Raw genomic sequence first — 22,965 nt, forward strand, 5'->3', positions numbered from 1 at the left:
ATTAGACTGTCCCCTGGAAATATGTTTGACAGCAGGTGTGATGGTGGACTCTCTCACATCTCACTCTCAGACATTTTGTTGTAAACTAATTCAACCTCACGAGGCTCTTACGATCTGATTGGCCCGGTCCACCGTCACAGGATAATAATCACGTTCTCAAAGAAGCTGCAGGGCGGTGGAAGTTGTTGTGGCCTCCAGGAACAAACCTGCTGAAAGAAACGCAAACGACAGAAACAGAAACGTTTCCAGAGGACCTCAAAAAAGTGACGAACCTGCTGAGATGCTGAACGTCTTTACAGCGTCAAGAAATGCACCTCAGGTTCCTTTTTTTAGAATAAATGATTGGGTTTAAACGTCACATGGTCAGAAGACATGAAGCCGGCTGCAGCAGGAAGCTACAGTTCATCCTGTCTGATCCTCACGCTTCATTAAACATTAAGTCTCCAGTAAAGTTCAGTGTGATTTCATTTCTTTTTGTTCAGTGAGGGAACGAGTCCTGGCCAGGGATGACCATGAAATCATCCTGGAGAATCAGACCATCAAGTTACGGCTGACTTCTGGAGACGTGAGTATTTTTCTCTTATTTAATAACGTCTGATCTAAAATCTAACTGCTGCTCTGCAGAGAATCAACCAGGTTCATTTCAGAGAGGTGTTCTCTGATCAGCTGTTCTGTCAAGAAATCCTTATTCTGACTCTAATATCTGGTCACAGTGTCGTTCCAGTCAGAGGTAAAACTGAACCTGGATAGTTGATAGCAAGGAGAACAGCTAATTAAGAAACATTCAGTTACTGAAACCAACTAAAAGAAGAAAGCAAAAACAAAAGACGTCTTCATGTCGTCTCCAATAAGAGCTTCAGAACTGAAACTATTTACAGTGAGGATTAAAAACCTTCTGCATCCTTCAGTGTTTTCTACATTTCTGCATAAAAATGACTCAAAGCATCAGAGGATTTCAATCAAGTCCTGAAAGTAGACAAAGAGAACCCGATCAAAGACATGGAACAGAAATATTATCACATTAAATCATGTGGACAAGACAGAAGACTATTGGGACAATGTTTAGTGGACAGATGAGACCAAAGTAGAATAGTTTGGTTTAAATGAGATGAACCAACACTGCATCATTCCAGCATCAGAACCTCATCCCTCCATCAAACATGGGGGTGCTAATGTCCTGGTTTGGGCCTGTTCTGCTGCATCTGGACCAGGACGGCTTGTCATCATTGATGGACCAATGAATTCTGAATTCTACCAGTGAACTCTAAAAGAAAATGTCAGGACATCTGTCCATGAGCTGAATGTGAAGAGAAACTGGGTCATGCAGCAAGACAACGAGAACCAAGAACACAAGTGGTTCTACAAAAGAACGGTTAAAGAAGAACAAGATGAATGTTTAGGAACGGCCAAGTCAAAGTCCTGACCTTAATCCAATAGAAATGTTGTGGAAGGACCTGAAGCAAGCAGTTGATGTGAGGAAACCCACCAACATCTCAGAACTGAAGTGGTTCTGTTCTGAGGAATGGGCTAAAATTCCTCCAAGCTGCTGTAGACCACTGATCAGCAGTTACCAGAAACATTTAGTTGATGTTGTTGCTGAAAATACTGAAGGTTGCAAATACTTTTAAGCTGCAGGTGGAACATCAATTGATCAGAGCAGCCTTGATTTCACATCATTTTACGAGATGCTGTGTTGTATTCAGGGTCAAAGGTCAGGACTCGGGCCTTCATGGAGATGACACAGTGAGAATAACACTTTCATTTAGCAGCTCTCCTCCATGTTTACTTCCTCTAAAACTCCAAATACACAGAAATAAAACAACCAGGATAAGACATTAAAGTAAAAGTATGTGACTCATAGTGGATACAAACAGGAACCTTTAAACAAGTCACAGCTGACTGGGGAACACAACACGCCCTGAAAATCTGCTTTAACATCTCGCTGCAGTGATTTAGAAACGTACGACATCAAGACAGAGAGAGACCAGAGCTGGGGTCAGACTCTAGATCTCATTGCTTTTTCTGTTTTTTTTTTAAAAGTTGGTAGTAGTCATGAAAAATATTTATATCTGATATAAATGGAAAATAGGGTGGCACAGTGGCGAGGTGGTTAGCACTGATGCCTCACAGCGAGAAGGTCACCGGTTCGAATCCATGGGCCGGCTGGCCTTTCTGTGTGGAGTTTGCATGTTCTCCCTGTGTCTGCGTGGGTTCTCTCCAGGTTCTCCGGCTTCCTCCCACCATCCAAAGACATGCTCATTAGGTTAATTGGTGATTCTAAATTGGCCGTAGGTGTGCGTGTGAGTGTGAATGGTTGTCTGTCTCTGTGTTAGCTCTGCGATGGACTGGCGACCTGTCCAGGGTGTACCCCTGCCTCTCGCCCGATGACAGCTGGGATAGGCTCCAGCAGACCCGTGACCCTTAACAGGACTAAACGGGTATAGAAGATGAATGAATGAATAAATGGAAAATAAAAACAAATCCCACAAATACAGTGAAATAAATTAGAACTCATCTTATGACCGCTCAGAGTTATCTGGTGACCCGTTGGAGGACCCCGAGCCTTAGGTTGGGAAACTACCAACGTTAATATAAAGCAGTGAGCAGCTCCTTAAACAGTTTAATGTCATGTCCAGTAGAAGTTTAGTTCTTAATACTTTACGTGTGTTTTTCTGATAAACCGTCAGTAATAACTCTGACGTTTGTTAAAGATCCAAACGTGAATATTCTGCTCAGACTTCATCATTCAGCTCGTCCTCTGTTGTTGTGTCAGTGTGATCTGATCAGGTGTGTCTCCTCTTTCCTCCAGTAATAACTAACCTGACTGACCCACAGCACAGGTTACACAGAATATCATGAGGCTGTAAAATCATAAAGAGGTGACGTGTCATCAGAGCGTCACCATGTCAGCCTGATAAAACCTCAGCCTTGTGTTGGTAACAGTGAAGTGTTTAAACCTTAACTCGTGTTTTTATCGCTCCACGTTCATCATAGAAGACACATGTTGTGACTTTGTATAGAGATTTATTTGAATTCTCTTTGGTCTCATTTAATTTCTGAATCATTCTGGTTTTATCTCCTCAGAGTCCAACAATCAACAACAACGTCTCAGGTAAATGTTTGCTCCTCTGTGCTGCTGTTGATGTTCACTGTGTTCTTTTTATTGATGTTTATCTGAAGTCTGGTGTTAGTGATGCTTTCTAATCTCTCTACTCTGTCAGCAGATCTCAGATTCACAGTGGAACACATGATTCTTTAGAAACTTTACGGTTTTAGAAACGGTTTATCCAAAAAAAACCAAAAAAACAAAACAAGCTGAAACAAAGACACCTGGACTTGTCGTGTTCCTAGAAGACATTTCATCCAAGTCTTCAGCTCTAAAAGACTGGTTGGGGGTTGAGGTTTAAATGGGTGGAGTCCACCTGAAGGTCACATGACTAGAGTCTGTTAACGAGGTCCAGTTTCTCAAGTTTCAGTTCGTTTTATTTTGCATAAACCATGACCTGCATGACTGTGAACCTCAACCACAATCATACAGCTTCATTTTATAAAAGAGGGGATTGTTGTCAGGAGAAAACAAATCACTGTCTGTTTCAGAACAGGGCTGTTCTTGGTGTGTGAGCAACAAACAGACGCTTGTAATGTTCCACAATTTGTACCAGCACACAATGATGTTGTTTGTGGTTCTGAAACAACAGTAAATACTGATGCATTGTTTTGAGACAGCAGCTGTTCCCAGTGTTCCCAGCAGGTTTTGGATAATCCAGATTTGGAGGTCTAGTCTGTATTCCCTGTTATTTTATTGACCGTTTATGATCAGATCTCAGACCTACGAGATTATTACCAACGTCATTTGGTACTACTGGTGCTGTAGAATATTCATTCACTCAAAACAATACATCAGTATCTGTTGCTGTTTTCCGAACCATGAACAGAGCGTTTGTTTGACACAGCCGTTAGTAATGTTCCACTATTTCAGCACACAACAACGCTGTTCGTGGTTCTGAAACAACGGTAAATACTGACGCATTGTTTTGAGACAGCAGCTGCTCCCAGTCCTCAACTGCAGCTTAAATAATGTGTTTGTTTGCTGTAAACTGAGAGTTTATACGGTGGCTCCATGTGATGCATGTGCTGATGCATTTTAAAGGCAGGTGTAACACTTGTGATCAGATCAAGTCAAGGTCGAGGTCAGCTGTCCTTGTTGCCGGGTTAGGGTTAGGGTTTGTTAGGTATACCATGACCTGGATGACTGGGAACCTCAAAGATCTTCATACAGTTTCATTTTTAACACAAGGGGACTATTGTCAAGTTTGGGATGATCCAGATTTGGAGGTCTAGTGTCTAGTAGTATTACTTCAGTGACCATTTGTGTACTAATCTCAAACCTCCTATATGAAAATAAACACTGATATCATTTGGGGTGTGGTTGAATATCATGCAACCGGCTGTTTGCTCAAAACAAAACAATGACTCACCTCCACCCTGATAGATTTAATATGTTTGAGCATTAAAATGCATCTCCAGTGACTGTTGCCATCTGATCTGTGCTGCAGTCTATATGTAAATAAACTGCTGTCTCAAAACAGTAGATCAGTACCTGTTGCTGTTTCTGAACCATGAACACAGCTGAACAAGGTTCAAGTGAAAACAAACTGCAGTGTGTGATCGTGGGAGTGCAGCAGTGGGAGTTACTGATGTGTTTTAATAGTTGCTGGACAACAGTGACTCAGATGAGGAAGAGATGTCAGACTCTGATACAGAAACAAACTTCCTTTTAGTTCAAGTACATTCTCATCAAACTCTAATCTGTGCAGTCAAAGCTTTACAAAGTCGGAATAGATATTTTATTCCATTTTACCCCCTGGCCTTCCTCATGTTCATTTGTGCAGATAAAGAGTGTAAACTGGACTAACCTGAATCTCTTGACTGTCAGACTCATCCACAGACTCAAAAGAGACAGAAGTAGAACCTGGAAATGACGCGTCTGCAGCAAACGAAGAGGGTAAAAACAAACTCTGTGTGTTTGAAGAAGAAAGAAAACTCTCTGCTCCATGCTTCATCAGACTAGTCATTTATATGTGAATTATTCAAACTTTACAGTTTGTATATTTAGAGTTTAGTTAATCCTAAACATTTCCAGTTTAACTTATTATTCTAATTCTTACATTTATACACAAGATATTTTTCAGTTGGTAACGTCACAATCAAGACATTAAATTATTTGTTGTGTTGGCAAACATCTTTTATTTCATATCCAGCATCTTGAATGAAAAAGACAAATATTAATGAAGGCTGGTCTCAGTTTGTGGTTTTTGTCAACAAATACAATCAGTTATTTGTCTGTAGAGGATTAGGAGAAGGTAAAGCTGATCTTTACTGTTCTCTCAGACTCTAAGTCCTCTCCAGGCGCTACAGTGGTGTTGGGGAACATCAACAACACATCCAAGGATCTGCTGTCCATGCTGGTGGAGAACATCTCCGGCCTGGATGAGAGCTGCTGGAAACTAGAGATCATCTGGGAATCCAACAAAGCCGTGGTCACCTTCAACAACGCTGCAGGTAGAAAACAACACAACTCAAACACAAAGAGCTGTTCTTCAAACCAGCATCATAAACATACAACCGTTTTCAGTTGAGTCAACCTGGAATCTTTGGAATAAAAGGTTCACAGTTCTTAGAAACTGATTTCTGTGAACAGTTTGGGATTAAACAGAGTGGATGCTCAGCTTTACATCAAAGATGGAGATACATTTATTATGAAGATTATGAAGATCTTCACATGAATTTAGAGTTTTAGAGGAAGTAAATGTGGAGGTATGACTGTTTTTTTTTTTCCAGATGCAGAGAAGTTCCTCAGTGTGAGTCAAACCAGCAAAAAGCTGCAGAAACATGAACTGAGTGCTCAGCCGCTGGACGCTGCAAAGAGCGTCAGAGTGGAGCATCTTCCTCCGTCTGTGCTTAAAGGTAAATAAACAGCTGTCATTATATATGAATATATGCAGAGCTCATCATATTTTGCAGTAGGAGTTTTTTGGCATCTTATTTCCCAAGTTAAAGAAGTAAATTTGCTCTTTGATCCACTGTGGATCAATGCATCAGTTTCCTGATGAAGAAAATATTCTCAATTAATGTTTGTGACAGAGTTCAGATGAAAACAATCACAGTTGAAATGTTTTATAAACTCTGATCATGTCCTCACATTGTGACTGGTTTCCTTGTCTTCCTCCATCAGTCACAGTTTTGGTAAGAAATGAATCTTCTAAGCTATTGTAAAGTTAACGTCTGCACTCAATGATTCCTTTCAGAAATGCTGGAGCTGTACTTTGATAAAACCTGGACTGAGCCCGACAGTATCGCCATGATTCCAGAGGAGCAAGCTGCCATCGTCACATTCAGTGACCCTAAAGGTGTTATACAACATGATTAAAGTCACACTTTAAAACAAAATGTCCAGAGAAACTGGAAGTTAAAGATCCTCTCAAGATGCATCTTAACAAAATACAGTATATGTTCAAAAGTATGTGGACATCCAAAAGCTTCTGTTCAGTTTCAGCCTTTCCATCAGATCAGAGAACCAGTGATGTGGACATCCCAGGCTCTAGTAGCCTTGGTAACCCTCTTGTAGTGTAATAATCAGAACATAAAAAAGTGTATGGATGGAGCAAGCCCTTTCTCTATTTGAAGAGAAAATACCAACAACAACACCAACAGCGCTCCATCTGGGTTTGTTGTGGAAGTTTTTCCTCTGCTGCTGGTGAAGAATGAAATGGAGACTTCTGCCGGCCGACAAGGTTTTATTTTCTTTGCAAAGAAAAGGTCAATCAACACGCGAGCGGTCAAAAGTGAAGAAAGACCCCGAATGTGGGGAAACCTAAACATTTATACCTGAGGAACACCCCTTTTGCATTACCTTTGTCTACTGCAGGGGTCGGTCCCTCCAGGAAGTGTTGCCACACCCTTTTGTCTATTGCAGGTATCGACGCCGACCCCCCGTTGGTGTGTTTCACACCTGAGGTATCCTGCAGGATCTTGCATTTAGGTGCAAAGCCGAGTCCAGACATCATAATCCACATAGACAAAAGGGCCCAGTATCTCACGTTAGGAAGGGGGAGGTTGGCCATCTCTAGTGGCTGAGACAAAGAAATTAAATTTACCATTACAATTCCCCCTTTTGATTACTGATTAATCACTAATGGTAAAAAAAAAAAAAAAAGAATACGAATAAAATAAGATAAAGTATGTGGTCACAACTTAATTATCCGACACATTAATTCACAGGGATTTTAAAATGTATCATCATGGCAGTTGTTTAGAAGAGTAAGAAACTAGGGAAGAAAAGAAGAAAACTAAATAACGAAAACAAAAATAAAACAAAAACATTATTTACACAATGCCATCATCAAAGGGTGTGGGGTAATGATGGGAATATTGAGGCTGGATTGTGATTGTCATCTTGTCTAGTTGGTGGTTGTTGAATTTATGGAGTTATTCCTCGTGTCGTCCTCTCCTTGCGCTTGTTCGTCCTCGTGTTGTCCGTCTCCGCGTCATCCGTCCTCGTGTTGTCCGTCTCTGCATCATCCATCCTCGTGTTGTCCGTCTCCGTGTCATCCGTCCTCGTGTTGTCCGTCTCTGCACCGTCCGTCCTCCCGTTGTTCGTCTCCGCGTCGTCCGGTTGGCAGCTGAATTCCTCTGTTGGTTCAGGGACCTTCCTGCAGTGGCTGGCGTGAATCCACGTTGCTCTCTCAGGGATCTTCAAAGCAGTATGCGTTGTCAGGAGCACCTGGAAAGGACCTCGCCAACGTTTGGAGTTCCAGTGCTTCCTTCTGAAGTCCTTTATCACAACCCAGTCGCCAGGCTGGAAGTCATGAAGCAATGTGGAAGCTGGTGGTGGAAGGGCTGATTTCACCTGTTGAGAGATTTGAGAGAGAGTAGAAGATAAGTTTTTGCAATATTGTAACATGTCATGGTCACATAGGCTGGTGGAGGGGAGTGGCCTGGTTACAGGTTCCACTCCTAGGGATGGAGGTCTGCCAAAAAGAATTTCAAAGGGGCTCATGTTCACTCTGGATCTTTTCCTCATTCTAATGTGCATTAGAACAATAGGCAGAGCCTTTGTCCATGGAAGCCCCGTTTCCTCACAACACTTTGCTAATTTTGATTTTAGCGTGCCATTTTCTCGTTCAACCGCACCTGCACTCGCAGGGTGGTATGCGCAATGTTGTCTGAGGTCGATGGCAAGAAATTTACTGATTTGGGTTATTGCAGAATTGACAAAGTGTGAGCCATTATCACTACTCAGTCTAGTTGGTATTCCCCATCTGGGAATAATTTCCGTTAACAGAGCCTTTGCTACCACTTGACTGCTTTGGTGTCTTGCTGGGAATGCTTCAACCCATTTTGACCACATGTCAACCATTACCAAGCAGTATTTCTTCCCTTCTGCTGGCGAAAGTTCTATGAAATCCATCATCAAATGTTCGAATGGTCTATCTGGTGGTGGGTGTGCGGCGTGTGTGATTGTTTTGGTTTTACCTGCGTTATGTGTTGCACAAACCATACACGATTGACAGAACTTCTGCGCATGAACTGAAAAACCTTTGGTGAACCAGTGTTGAGTTATGGCATCCAACATTCCCCCTTTTGAGACATGGTCCAACCCATGTATCAATTTTGCGAAGTGAGGAAAGAAATGTTTGGGCAGGCAAGGTTTGTCGTCAGGTCCCCGCCACACTGCTTCTTTCTGTGTGGCACCGCAGTGTTTCTTGTGGTGTGGCGAAGGATTGCATTGCTGTAAGAGAACTTGGAATAGAGACTGGAGTTGAAACAAACAAAGGATTAAGGATGGTGGGTCGGAGTGCAGCATTTTTTGCAGCAGCATCAGCTCTTGCGTTCCCTAGAGAGACAGAATCTGAGTTGTTAGTATGGGCAAGGCATTTACAAACAGCAATTGAAGTCGGGAGCAAAATGGCATCTAGAAGAGCTGCGACCTTGTCATGATGAAGAATGGGTTTTCCATCAGATTTTAAGAATTGTCTGTGTTTCCACAGAGTACCAAAATCATGTACAACACCAAATGCATATCTAGAGTCGGTGTAGATAGTTACAGTCTTGTTGCTTGCCAGCTTGCATGCCTCTGTCAATGCTGTAAGTTCCGCTGCTTGTGCAGAATAGTGAGAGGGGAGTGAACCTGAGACAAGAGATTCATGATTAGTGACAACAGCAAATCCAACTCTGTTGCGACCGGTTTGTGGGTCGCGGGAAGCGGATCCATCTACAAAAACAATCAAATCAGGGTTAGTTAATGGAGTTTCTTGTAGATCCGGTCTTGGGGAGCAGACCTGTTGGAGGACAGCAACACAGTTATGTTCTTGTCCATCGTCAGGTGTGGGAAAGAGAGTGGCAGGGTTTAAAACATTGCATCTTTTTACAGTGATGTTAGGCATTTCCAACAGCACAGTGTTGTATCTTAGCCATCGTGCTGTGGAGAGATGAGAAGTTTTTTGTTCAAGTAAAATCATGGACACAGCATGTGGAACCAGGAGAGTTACATCAGAGTAACTCACAATGTCTCTGGAAGCCATGATTGCCTTTTCAGCAGCGGCCACAGCCCTGAGACATCTTGGGAGGCCTGCAGCCACAGGATCTAGTTTTGAAGAAAAATAAGCTACAGGGCGTAGTTTATTTCCGTGATCCTGCAACAACACAGACGTCATGTATCCATTTTTCTCATCTACCGTTTGGGTGAAAGGTTTGGTAGGATCAGGTAGACCCAAAGTTGGGGTGGTCTGTAAGGCAAGCTTTAGTTCAGTGAAAGACTGTTCTGCTTCAAGAGTCCATGTGATCTTATCTTTTGATTGTAGACCTTTTCCATGAATGAGGGAGGAGAGTGGAGCTTCAAGAATGGCATAGTTTGAAATGAATTGTCTACAATAAGAGCACGTGCCAAGAAATGACATCATCTGTTTTTTTGTGATGGGTTTTGGAAGATTCTGAATTGCATCCACTCTTTTTGGTGAAAGAGTCTTCCCTTCAGAAGTAATGACGTAACCTAAGAAAACAACTTTTTCCTGGACAAATTGAAGCTTGGACAAGCTGGCTTTGTGACCACCATTAGCCAGATGTTTCAAGAGTTTTACTGTGTCGGCTTCACACTGCTCTTTGGTTGGACTGCAGATCATAAGGTCATCAACGTACTGTAACAAAGCAGAGCCTGGGGAGAGAACAAGGGATTCAAGACTTTGTCTGAGAGCTTCATTGTAAATAGTGGGACTTTCACAGTAACCTTGGCATAGGCGAGTGAATGTGTAGCCTCGCCCATTGAAATTGAAAGCAAACCAGAATTGACTTTTCGGATGAACAGGAACACTGAAGAAAGCATTAGAAAGATCCACCACTGAAAAGAATTTTGCATTAGGTGGAACCTGAGACAAGATGGTATAAGGATTTGGAGCATTTGGTGCTCTGGGTTGGACTGCTGCATTTACTGCTTGCAGATCCTGAACAAAGCGCCATTCCGTTGGTTGATCCTTATCTCTTATTTTCTTGACAGGGAACAAAGGTGTGCGCACTGGAGAGTCATCACATGGAACAATTACTCCTGCTGCTTTAAGAGACTCAAAGACTGGTGTTATGCCGTCGATGGCTTCTTGTTTAAGTGGATATTGAGTCTTGCAAGGTCTAAAATCTGATTTTGGAGTAATGACAACAGGTTCACAGTCTTTGATGAGGCCAACATCATACTTACCAACAGCCCACAGTGTCTTAGGGACCTCCTGTAGGGCTGTAATAGCTGTTGCTTGTTCTTCGGACAAAAAAGAAAAAGATTTAGAAGTGCTTTTAGGTACCAGCTGGATTGTTCTTTGAGTGTGCACACTAGATGGTAAACTCTTAGAGTAACACTGCAGTGTTGGTGAAAAGAAAATAGATCGATCAGATGTTTCTTGCCAATCGGCTGCGCGCTGACATGATTTTATAAAAGGGCCCAAATCTTCCCAATTATCTGATGTGTGTTTTGCAAGAGTGATGTGTGGGACTGAATGGTCCATGGTGTACACGTCACATTGAGCTGGTGTGAGAGAGACTGATACAGCGCATTTATTTTGTGTCCAATAAATGTGTGTCAGTGTGAGTTTATCGAATCTCTCTCTCAACCAACCTTCCTCATATGGCTCATCAGGTCCTGGTGACACATGAGAGGTGCAATGCAGATCCTCTGGTGCCATGAAATCTGTTGTAGCTGTTAAAACTGCTTTTCTAGCTAAAGTAACAAGCTCAGATGCAGTTGGTGGTTGCAGTTTCCATTGATATGCATATTGTAGGTCTGGGGTGTGGTGAACAAAAGAGTGTGAAAAATTTGGCTCCAGATCGGAGAGTCTGTGAACTTTGATACCTTCCGGGGTTGAGATAAGACAAAGGCCTAATTTGCACATCAAGTCTCTGCCCATCAGGTTAATGGGGCAGACTTTTGAGAGCAAGAATGCATGTTTGAAGTTGTATCTGACCCATCCATACATTTGAGTGGGACAGTGATGTTCTCTCTAATCGTTTGACCTGATGAACCAACAGAGTACACATGATCTCCACTCATTTTTGGTTTTGTAGTGAATTCTACAGCTTTTATCACAGAATGTGTGGCTCCTGAGTCAACTAAGAATGTAACATTTTGTTCTGCAATGGCCAATGTATGTTGTGGAAATTTCTTGAAATGATCAGACGTGTACTGAACATATGTTGAAACAATTACATGTCTATTGTCTGATTTCTCAATAGATTGTGTATTTGTCTGCTCAGTATGTGTGTGTGAGTGTGGTGCAGTACCTTCTTCCGGTCTCACAAGTTGGTTTGGTTTGTCAGCAGGAGTCCATCCCTTTCCGACAACCCTTAACCGCTTTCAGTCCGACTTGTCCACCGGGGTTGATGAGGTATTTTTGGGGCATTCGCGTTTCCAATGTCCATGTTGACCACAGAGGAAGCAGACATCATGTGGAGGTTTTCTTTCCCAGTGCCTGTGTCGGCCACGTTCTCTTCCTCTATGTTCGTAATCTGGTTGTCGGACTGTGTTATACATGGTCATTGCTGCCATGTGAAGCTCTTTCTGTGTTGTCTCTTCTTTTTTCCTTTTCTTTGAGAGTATTTGGTCATGGGCATGTATGGCGTGTCTGCGAAGTTCGGACAGGCGTGCATCATTCCATCCAATGCAGGAACTTTAAACAGCTGAGGCAATGTCTGGTTTAAGTCCACTTAAGAAACAGTTACAGAGATGAATTTCCCACACGCCTGGAGAATTGTTTAACCCACCAGGTAGTTGAAGGCCACTGTAGGTGTTGAATATCTCTGTCAGGCGAGTGAGGTATTCATCAGGGTTTTCATTATCCCTTTGTTTGCAGGCAGTGATTTTCTCCATGTTTACTTTTACAGGAAAAGCTTGAGTGAATGCATCACAAAGAAGACGGACAACGTCTCTATAGTGGGCATTAGACTCATGTTCCCAGGTGATGTGCTTACAACGGATGTCAGCATTTGGGAATTTTCCAGCTGTTTCATCTTGGTAATGAGAAGCCTTTTTAGTTCATTTATGGTGGGTTTGAATTCTTGGCAAAATGTGGAGAATTGCTCAACAAACATTTTACCTGAAGCTGTTGGGTCTGGCAGATGCTGTGAGGCTGCTGTGATGTCAGCAGAAGTCCATGGGCGGAAAACCAGTGTTGCACCTTCTGGTCCAGATACTTCAACCATGGGCATGTTGAAGACTGCATCTTGATTTGGATGACGCAGTCTATGTGCTATTGGAGAAGGGGGTTTAGTTGTAGGGTCCTGTGATGGAATGGATACATCAAGGGCAGCTGCTCCTGAACTTGTTCTTTGTTGTGGCATGGTGGAGTCTGTTTCTCTTGTTTTGCTGGTTGCCGCGGTGTTGTATGGTGGTGGAGCTGAAGGATGAATAGGTGGGTTGCCGTCAAGGTCTGGATCCAGCTTCGAAACCGCCAACTGTGGAAACAAAGAAGAGATCTGCGAGTCCGGTGTTCTTTGTGTGTGTGAGATTTGCTTTTCGTCGGTCTCAACTTTTTTGCATGGAAAAGGAAGTTGTGTCTTCAGTGTTTTCCTATTTCGTGTTTCTGCTTCCTCTTTCCACATCTGAAGACATTCTTTCTGACCTTCCATATTTTCTAATTTTCTTATAGAAACCTTATTTTTCCTTCTCATTTCCCGTTCTTTTTCCTTCAGGTTTTCTTCTAATACTGATATGTTTTTTAAACTGAGAGATCCCCCTATTGGGAATCCAAACTCAGCTGTCCAGACATTTAAATATTTTACACTTTTGTCCCCATATTTCCTTCTCATGACATCCACAATCGGCCCTACCGGAGAGACCCTCTCGACGGAATTTTTACTCCCCATCTCAAATGGAGGCCGTGCACGAACTATATTACGATACAGACGTCTCTGTAAAGGATCACTTCGTTTATAGCAGTGTTTTTCAACCACTGTGTCGAGGCACACTAATTATAATTAATATTCAAGACACTTTGACAAGAATGACTTTATATTGTCAATAATCAAAAAAGTGTTGAAAAACATTGGTTTGAGGAACAAGTGAACGAAGACCTGATCGCTTTGATTATGCTTCAAGCGAAAGAAAAAAGCAAATCACTTCGTTCAAGGATATAGGTGATTAAAGACCTGGTCGCTTCGTTCGTGCTCCAAGCGAAAAAGCAAATTACTTATTTTTTTAAAGGATATAAGTAATTAAAAACAAACTGCCTGTCGATTGTTTAATGCTACAACCGAAAGAAAAAAGCAAATCACTTATTTATTTTTTTTAAAGGATACAAGTAATTAAAAAAACCTGCCGATTGTTTAATGCTACAAGCGAAAAAGCAAATCACTTCGTCCTGGCTACAAGTGATTTAAAAACCCTACCTGTCGATTGTGGATATGTGAGAAACGGAAATGTTATGCCAAATTTAAAACCCAATTTTTAAAGAAAAGAAATTTAAAAGTCAATATTTCAATGCTCACCAGATGAATTTCGCTGAATTTACGTTTGTGAAAATCCCAGCGGCGACGATCTGGGACGTTTGCGGTCAGTCCTCCCTTCTCAGAAAAGAATTTTGAGGTTGGAGGCTGAAAGTTTTTCTTCCAGGATGGCCTGTCACTTTCCGCGTCCCGTCTCAGACGATCGCTCGAGGGATCCGACTTCTGACACCAAATTGTTGTGGAAGTTTTTCCTCTGCTGCTGGTGAAGAATGAAATGGAGACTTCTGCCGGCCGACAAGGTTTTATTTTCTTTGCAAAGAAAAGGTCAATCAACACGCGAGCGGTCAAAAGTGAAGAAAGACCCCGAATGTGGGGAAACCTAAACATTTATACCTGAGGAACACCCCATTTGCATTCCTTTGTCTACTGCAGGGGTCGGTCCCTCCAGGAAGTGTTGCCATACCCTTTTGTCTATTGCAGGTATCGACGCCGACCCCCCGTTGGTGTGTTTCACACCTGAGGTATCCTGCAGGATCTTGCATTTAGGTGCAAAGCCGAGTCCAGACATCACAATCCACAAAGACAAAAGGGCCCAGTATCTCACGTTAGGAAGGGGGAGGTTGGCCATCTCTAGTGGCTGACACAAAGAAATTAAATTTACCATTACAGGTTCACCAGACGCTCCAAGCTGCAATCACTGTGGTGGATCTGGTGGTAGGAACCAAAATGGTGGATGGTGCTTCCTCAGGTCAACGTTTGAAGGAAACCATTCTGGTTTCTGTCAGCCTGGTAGCTTCAGTGTTGATGCTGTGGTCAATGCAGCCGACAAGGTTTTATAGGACATCGGCGATGCTGGACCACAGTCGCTCCCGTTGGTCGTTGTCTTAAAGTTTAGATCAGTTCAACTTTTTGAATTCTTCAGATTTCTCGTTTCCTTCTGTCATCGCTACAACTCTCTGAATTTCAGTAACATTCATGTTCTCTGATCGACACATTGCTGACAGTCTTTTCCTGTGTGAACTCCTCTTTAATGATGTTTAAGACAAAGATTTCCTTTCACTGGAACTAAGCAGCCAGAACTGAAAGAAAAGACAAACAAGGTTGTCCACATACTTCTGTCCATATAGTGTATTATGTGACCCAGATGAGAATCTTTATAGAAAACCAGCATCATTTAAATTCTCTGCAGTTTCCCTGACTTTGGTTTCTTGTGTTTCTATATTGCTGTAGTTGTGGAAAGCATTTGCATCAAAGAAGACTATGACATGCGGTCCATCCCCATCAAGGTTTATCCGTACTACGAGTCCCTGGGGGCGGCCTTGTACGGCAGTGAGCAGCCAGCATGGAAGATGCCTGAGCCCTTCACAGAGAGCGTTCACCTCATCATCTGGAAATTCCTCCAGGAGAAGAAGCTTTTTAAAAGCATCAACGATCAGATGCGTCCACACTTCTGCAGGGTGGACTTGGAAAATCCCCAAGTGAAACTCAGCCCGATGCCAGGTTTCCTGAGGCAACAAGGTCTGACTGCAAAAGACGTAGACAACTGGACACGAAACACCCAAGACGCCTTCCGTCATCTGATGTCTCAGTACTCAGCCTTTGAATGTCCAGTGAACCCCCCGGCATGGAAAGCTGCAGAGAAAGACGTGCGTTCTGTTGTGATGGAAGACGTCGTCCTGGTGGTGGATGTATCTAAGGGGGTTCTGACCGTCGCTGGCCAAGCTGATGATATAAAACGAATCAGAGCTCCTGTGGAGAACATCGTTGTCAAAGCAATGATTCACATTGATCGGCAGACAAACTCCATCTCTGAGGACATGGTTTTGTCCCCTGCATGGTTCTACATCCTGAAGCAGGACGGGCTGCAGAAAGTTGCTCTGGACGTTTCTCCTGACATGACTCTGTCCTATAATGAAGGTCAGCAGAAGTTAACCATTGCAGGACTACCTACAGAGGTTTTCAAGATGAAATCATGGATCTTAGAGAGGAGTGTAAATATGAGTAAACGGCATCTGAATATCCCCCCAAGTCTTCTGAACTTCCTCAGGAGTGTGGACCCCATGGACATGTCCCAGGACCTGTTCACATCTCAAGGCATCAGTGCCGTCTACAGCGTGGAGAGTAAAGGGGTGTTCCTGCTGGGAAGCTCTGACAAAATCCTCACTGACGCCGAGAGTAAGATGAAGGCGGTTTTATCCACGCAGACTCTGGATGTGGAAGACCAGGAAGTTCTAAAACTTCATGACTGGGTGGACCTGAACCAAAAGCTGCTGGACACCTACAACTCCTCAAAGAAGAAAACGGTGGCCGTTCATATCCACCCAGAGAGAAGAGACAAGGTGACAGTGGCCGGCTTCATGAATCCAGTCAAAGAGGTCAGCCGCTGCCTGAGGGAGTTCATTATGAACTACTCTAACGTTCAAGAAAAGCTTTGTGTCGAGTCCTGTGCTGTTGTTCAGTTCCTTGACAAGAAAAAAACACATGATTGGTCCAGTATTGCCAAAGCTAATGACGTGAAAGTCCTTTTTGATCCAGAGAGGCCAAGAGTCTTCTTCACTGGGGCTCGTCTTCACGTCCAGAGAGCCAAATCCGACTTCCAGCAACTGGTGAGCACTCTCTTCACTGACACCTTAACTGTGGACAAGCCAGGAGCTAAGAAGTATTTCCAGTCTCAAGGAAGCCTGTTCCTGTCTACAATAATGTCAGAGCTCAGCTGTGTAGTGACACTTCGCCAAGAGTTTGAAGACGAAGAGGAGGAGGAAGAGAACTATGGGGAAGAAAATAGCCTTTGTTACTGCAGAGTGCAGACTTCCAGTGGCGTTCAGGTTTCTGTCAGCAAGGCAGACATCTGTAGCTTCAGTGTCGATGCTGTGGTCAATGCAGCCAACGAGGATTTACAGCACATCGGTGGCCTGGCACTGGCACTGCTCAAGGCTGCAGGACCACAGCTGCAGAATGTCAGCAACGACTACGTCGCCAGAAATGGAAAGCTACGTCCAGGAGACGCCATCGTCACAGATGCCTACAACCTGCCCTGCAAGTACGTGGTGCATGCAGTCGGCCCGCGGTTCTCCGACTTTGACAGGAAAACGTCCGTGTCGCGTCTGAAGACTGCAGTTAAAGAAAGTCTGAGACAAGCGGAGCAGGTCGGCTGCTCCACCATCGCCCTGCCAGCCATCAGCTCAGGCGTGTTTGGATTTCCTGTCGACCTCTGCACTGAGACCATAGCCCAGGCGGTCCGGGAGTACTGTGACGGTCAACATGGTCCAGCACTGACTGAGATTCACCTGGTGGACAACGTGGATAGCACCGTCAGAGTCTTGGCTGATGCTGTCAACAGAGTGTTCATTGACCTGGGACCTACCATGACTGTCCCACAGCAGGCGGGCGGCAAAGTCTCTGGAGCTGCTGGGTAATTCATAGAAAATACTGTTTTGTCTCATGTCTGTCAGTCAGTTAGCACAGTTAGCTCAGCTTAGCATCCAAGACCAGACCAATGTCTGGTTTACAAGTTGCATCTCATCTCTGAAGTTGACCTGCAGAGAAGACAGAGTTGGGCGCACAGCAGTAGTTGCTCAGATTGCTTCATTATTTCCTTCTTATTCTCTTCCCAGTAGATATCAGCGGGGCCGAGGTCGAGGCCGAGGTCGAGGTCGAGGCCAGAGCCAGGCACCCTCGGGACAGTGGTTTACTGGAAGAGGAGGAAGAGGAGGAAGAGGAGGAAGGGAAAGAGGAGGAAGAGGAGGAGGAGAAAGGGGAGGAAGAGGAGGAGGAGAAAGAGAAAGGGGAGAAAGAGGAGATGCTGGGTTTTGGGAATATAACCAGGGCAACAGAGGAGGTTACGGCCCCAGTAGCTCCAGCCGACCAGGAGGACACAGAGGGTAAGGTTCTCCATCTACCACGATTGGTTTTGTTCTCCAGTGCAGGATCCAGAAACACATTTTCAGATACATCAGCTTAAACATAAGTCCTGTTGTCTGATTGGCTGCAGGCCGGGGAAGAGGGAGCAGACGACAGCTGAGGGGCTGAAGATCGTTCTCTGTGAGGGAAACATTCAGGATCAGACTGTGAGTACCAGCTCTACTGTACGGTTCCTCAGAGAGCTCAACGCGCTGAAGGCAAACAGACAAAACACAAAATAAGAAAACATAAATACAGAAATATCATTAATCTGCCAATGAATCAGATTATTTGAACTGACAAGACAATAAAAACCATTACATAAATATATGAAATGATTATTTAGAGCTTCATAGATTTATATTTATGCATTGAAGACATTCAGTGTATTCAGTCAGGCGACAAAGAGGAGGAGGAGCAGGAGGAGCATGAGGAGGATGATAACTAAATGAAACTGGAAGAGGAGGAGAAGAAAGAAGAGGAGTGCATGGAAAAACATGAGAAAAATTAAGAGGAGGAGAAGAGAAGATGATGTGTGTCCTCCTCCATGTCCTCCTCTAGTCCTGAATGTGTAGAGTCTTAGAAGATGACCAAGATATCTCCACGTCGCCATCATCTCTGTGCACATTGATTCCATCTTGGTTCATCTTGTCTTTCTACGTCCATGTTGCTGTCCCTCACCACCACCACAACCTCTACTCCTCATCCATCAGGAGGAGTTTTTTCTGATCATTAGCTGAATACTAGCAACAGTTTGCTTCATGAACTCTACCGTTCTGAGTTGTGCTGTGACCCAAGGTCCTGACTTTGTGTCCACAGACCGACGTCATCATCAACACCATCTCAGACAACATGGACCTGAAGCTTGGAGCCGTTTCTAAGGCTCTCCTGGAGGCAGCCGGTCAGGGTCTGCAGAATGCCGTCCACTCTGAGGCCACTTCGACTAAGCTGTCGTACGGCGAGGTCGTCATCACCGACGGCTTCAGACTCAAATGTCAGAAAGTCTTTCACGTCGTTTGTCCTTACTGGGACGATGGAGACGGTCAGGCTGAGGAGGTGAGAAAAGTTGTTTTAAAGGATTATTCTGCTGAAGCTCTGAAGAACTGCAGCTTTATCTGTTTCTGTATTTTAGTTTTAATCAACCAGGAAGTGACTGACTCTAAAAATAAGACAAATTATGACTTGCTGTAGCTTTTGGTTAAATTTGTCCTGAGCTAGATATATATATAATATATTCTCAATAATAAAAATCTTTAGTATAAAACCCCTGCAGGTTTATGTTCAGATCATCAGTTTAAACTTTCTGTAGAGTTATTAGACATTAGATATTTAATCCTGGATCTGGACACAGTTTCTTCCTGCTGCCTATGAGAATTTTATCTGAACTGGAGAAACAAAAATGACTTTTTAATGACAACTAGATATACCAGATACTTACCTGTAATTGGAAATAGAGCATCACAAACACATGTTCCTAATTAAACATAAACCCTCCACCAGGCTTAAGAATTAAAGACTTTGATGAAAAGTCTTTAAGAAACTCCACAGTTGCCCCAGTTCCAGCATCAGATGCCCTAACCTTCAGAAACATACAGCCTTTATCACCTGTATCACCTGTATATATGTTTGTGTGTCTTCTGTACATCAGGAGCTGGTGTCCATCATCAGATACTGTCTGGAGGAGGCTGAGAAGCTGCAGATGGCGTCCCTGTCCTTCCCAGCCATCGGCACAGGAAACCTGAGCTTCCCCAGAGACGTAGTGTCCAGAGTCCTGCTGAAGGAGGTCCACCTGTACAGCCGCAGGAGAACTCCTCAACATCTGAGGGAGGTGGCCGTCGTCATTCACCCCTCCGACAGCCGGACCATGGACGTGAGTGTCTGCTTTGTTGGACCTGAAGTGACTGAGAACCTTGACAGACTCAAAGCACAGTAATATTAAAAACCTTAACAATCTGCTGAACTCACATAAAACCTGTTGTTTCATCAGTGTTTCACCAGAGAGTTCAGTGGTCACTCTGCTCCCAGGAACGTCCAGCAGGAAGAACGTAAACGGTCACCTGTTCGTCAACATCTCCAGCCAGTCTCTGCCAAACAATCAAAGCGCTCCTCAGGTAGCAAACCTTTCATTTATATGACCTCAGAACAAACGATCAGATATTTTACGGTTAGGGTTAGTTATCTTATTTTAAGATCTTCTATCTTATTTTAAGATAACTAACTCTAACCCTTAAGGCAAGGCAAGGCATTTTTATTTATATAGCGCATTTCATACCAATAGGCAACTCAATGTGCTTTACATAAAAACAGAACAAATTAGAACACACAGTTAAAAGCAAGAACAAAGAAAAAGAAAAAAAAGAAAAAAGAAAAAAAAGAAAAAGAAAAGTGTATTATATATATACATATATTAAAACGATTAAGAGGACTTACAGTGTAAATCCAAGATTACGATTTAAAATGATTTAAAAGGGCTCAGCCATATGCACATGAAAAAAGAAATGTTTTTAACCTGGATTTAAAAGTGCTTACAGTTGGGGCTGATTTCAGCTCTGCTGGTAGTTTGTTCCATTTGTGTGCAGCGTAACAGCTAAATGCTGCTTCACCGTGTTTGGTTTTAACTCTGTGCTCCACTATCTGACCTGAGTCAGTCGATCTCAGAGCTCGACTGGGTTTATACATTGCTAACATGTCATTCATGTATTCTGGACCTAAACCATTCAGTGATTTGTAAACCAGTAGCAGAACTTTAAAATCCATTCTGTAGCTGACTGGGAGCCAATGTAAAGACTTAAGAACTGGGGTGATATGCTCTGATTTCTTTGTTCTGGTTAAAACTCGAGCTGCAGCGTTCTTAAGACCTCCATCAAAGACAGAGTCAGGAAGAGTTTCCCTGATGTTTGTGTCTCAGCCTCCTTTGGCCCGGTCTCGTCCCCGTCCCTCGGTGTTTACTGGATGCCGATGGGTCAGCTCACCCTGGAGGTGTCCTCTGGAGACATCACCAAGGAGACCAGTGATGTCATCATCAATTCGTCCAATCAGACCTTTAACCTGAATGCAGGTGAGTGATCCTCATGCTCGTCCACTTCCTGTTTCTCACAGAGGGAGTTTAGACTTCAAAGAATATTTCATTTACAAGAACATTGGATGTCAAATTTACATCAGCTGTTTTGTTGAGAGTTAAAAAAAATATATTAATCAAAAAATACAAAAACAGATAATAAATATACAGTATATGTATGTAGATTTGTATCTAAACTCCTAGAAAAGATTTGCTGAAGCTGATTGTTCCTAGAGTTGCAGTCGTACGTTCCAGATCATTGAGCAGACATCAGGAGTAATCCAGGAATGAGAGATCAGGATCAGTTCAGTAGATTCTGCTTTCTAAGAAGCGTCTGGCATAAAATGTGTAGCGGAAAATCACGGTCTGCTGTTTCACATGTCGTCCTGAAGTGAAAAGAACTCTTTGTGAAGTTTGTTTGCTCCCGTTAAACAAAAGTGAATGTCTAAACAGATCAGATCAGATCAACATAAGGTTTTAGAGCAGCTGGAGTCTTGGAGGTAAAAGAAATGTTTCCTTATCTGATTCAGTCTGACGGTTGTACGTCTGGTGGAGTTGTCACTGTGTTTCAGACAAGAGCTCAACTCAGCATCTCTTGAGCAGATGCTAATGGCTAAGCTAATGGAGATGCTAATGTATAGCATTGCAGCGCTGCTCTCCATCAGTTTCTTTCTGCACATATAAACCTCTAAAACTGAACCAGGTAGAGTTCCATGGACGTTCTGTTCTAAGTGGGTGTTAGCAGCCTTCAGCAGATCAATAATAACAGCTGATTTTTACCATGTATGCTAATTGATGACGCAATATAGGAAACCACATCATTCCTAATTCCACCACATCGTGAAATAAAAGTTAAATTTGGAATCTTCATTCAGAGATTTCATCTTTGAATATGTTATTATATGGAAATGATATATTAACATTGAAAGAAGAATCGTGTGCAGCCCTGCATGGATGATTTGAATGATTATCTGAGAATGGAAACTGTTTTCTGAACCTCAAACGTTTCTCACTGTCAATGGAACACAGAAACGTGTCGACAGTGTTGGAAAACGTATTTCTGTTTCTGTATTTGATTTTATTTTTTATCGTTTACTGACCTGTTACTGTCCTCTCATTATGTCTCAGGAGTGTCCAAGGCCATCCTAGACAGCGCTGGACTAGAGGTTCAGCTGGAGTGTTTGAGGATTGGTAAGAACTTATTTTCACTTTTCAAAGAAAGTAAATTCACAACCGATCGTACAAAGAAAGACGTTTGAAATCATCCACATCGGCCCTTTTTCACAGACAAAAATTATGGAAAAGAAAACTTCAAAATTCAATTGTTTCATATATTTAACACAAGCACTTGGTGCAAACGTATGCATGTAACCGACAAACCTGGTATCAGGTTCAACATAATGTTATTTAACTAAGTGTAGGTCATACAATAGTGTGTGTGGTGTTTTTTGGTCAAGGCTCCAAAAGAGATTCCTGTGCCTAAATGTCATACATGGTCCTTTGCCTCCATCTAGTGTCCTAATGGTGGTACTACAGATAATAAATTCAATGCAGCCTAGTTGTACAGAAGGTAGCTTTGTCCTAATATCAAACATGCCTCGATGACTGGTTTCCCCGAGGAGTTACATGCATGAACAATACTTTTATGGATTCTTTAATGTGCACAATGGTAATAGAAAACTGTAACATCAGAATTAATTTACTAAATCTTTATTAAAATGATGATTTTAATATGAATTAAAATGAAACAGAATTCATCTGGACTGTGTGATGTGTGGGTTTGCTTCCTGCAGTGAGTTCTCCGAATTACCAGCCTTGTCTAATGATCCTGACGTCGGCTGGTCAGCTGCCCAGCAGGAACATCATCCACGTTGTCGGCCAGAACGATCCTGCAAAGATTAAGGAGATGGTTTATGATGTGCTGAAGGTCTGTGAGGAGAACAAGTTCAGATCCGTCTCCTTCCCAGCGCTGGGAACAGGTCCGTTCAAATTAAAACTGCCCTGACTTTTCCTCTGTGTCACTTTTC

At 43.0% G+C, this 22,965-nt stretch overlaps 1 protein-coding gene across 3 annotated transcripts in view; it reads left to right on the forward strand.

Annotated features, from left to right (window-relative positions):
* The window catches only part of LOC311492626 (protein mono-ADP-ribosyltransferase PARP14-like), a 29,966-nt gene that overhangs the window by 1,182 nt on the left and 5,819 nt on the right, over positions 1 to 22,965 (forward strand). The window contains exons 2-16 of one of the 3 annotated variants that reach the window (XM_084550957.1): positions 483 to 565; positions 3,085 to 3,112; positions 4,937 to 5,005; positions 5,392 to 5,562; positions 5,842 to 5,967; positions 6,309 to 6,410; positions 15,211 to 17,392; positions 17,595 to 17,861; positions 17,972 to 18,047; positions 18,700 to 18,936; positions 19,529 to 19,750; positions 19,868 to 19,991; positions 20,789 to 20,938; positions 22,067 to 22,129; positions 22,732 to 22,917. In XM_084550957.1, coding sequence (XP_084407083.1) covers positions 483 to 565; positions 3,085 to 3,112; positions 4,937 to 5,005; positions 5,392 to 5,562; positions 5,842 to 5,967; positions 6,309 to 6,410; positions 15,211 to 17,392; positions 17,595 to 17,861; positions 17,972 to 18,047; positions 18,700 to 18,936; positions 19,529 to 19,750; positions 19,868 to 19,991; positions 20,789 to 20,938; positions 22,067 to 22,129; positions 22,732 to 22,917 — 4,086 coding nt within the window. The remainder of the gene's footprint in view (positions 1 to 482; positions 566 to 3,084; positions 3,113 to 4,936; positions 5,006 to 5,391; positions 5,563 to 5,841; positions 5,968 to 6,308; positions 6,411 to 15,210; positions 17,393 to 17,594; positions 17,862 to 17,971; positions 18,048 to 18,699; positions 18,937 to 19,528; positions 19,751 to 19,867; positions 19,992 to 20,788; positions 20,939 to 22,066; positions 22,130 to 22,731; positions 22,918 to 22,965) is intronic. The other 2 variants (XM_084550958.1, XM_084550959.1) reach the window with 2 other exon arrangements.

This window comes from Chelon labrosus (assembly GCF_963514085.1).
Source record: "Chelon labrosus genome assembly, chromosome: 9".
NCBI lineage: Eukaryota > Metazoa > Chordata > Actinopteri > Mugiliformes > Mugilidae > Chelon > Chelon labrosus.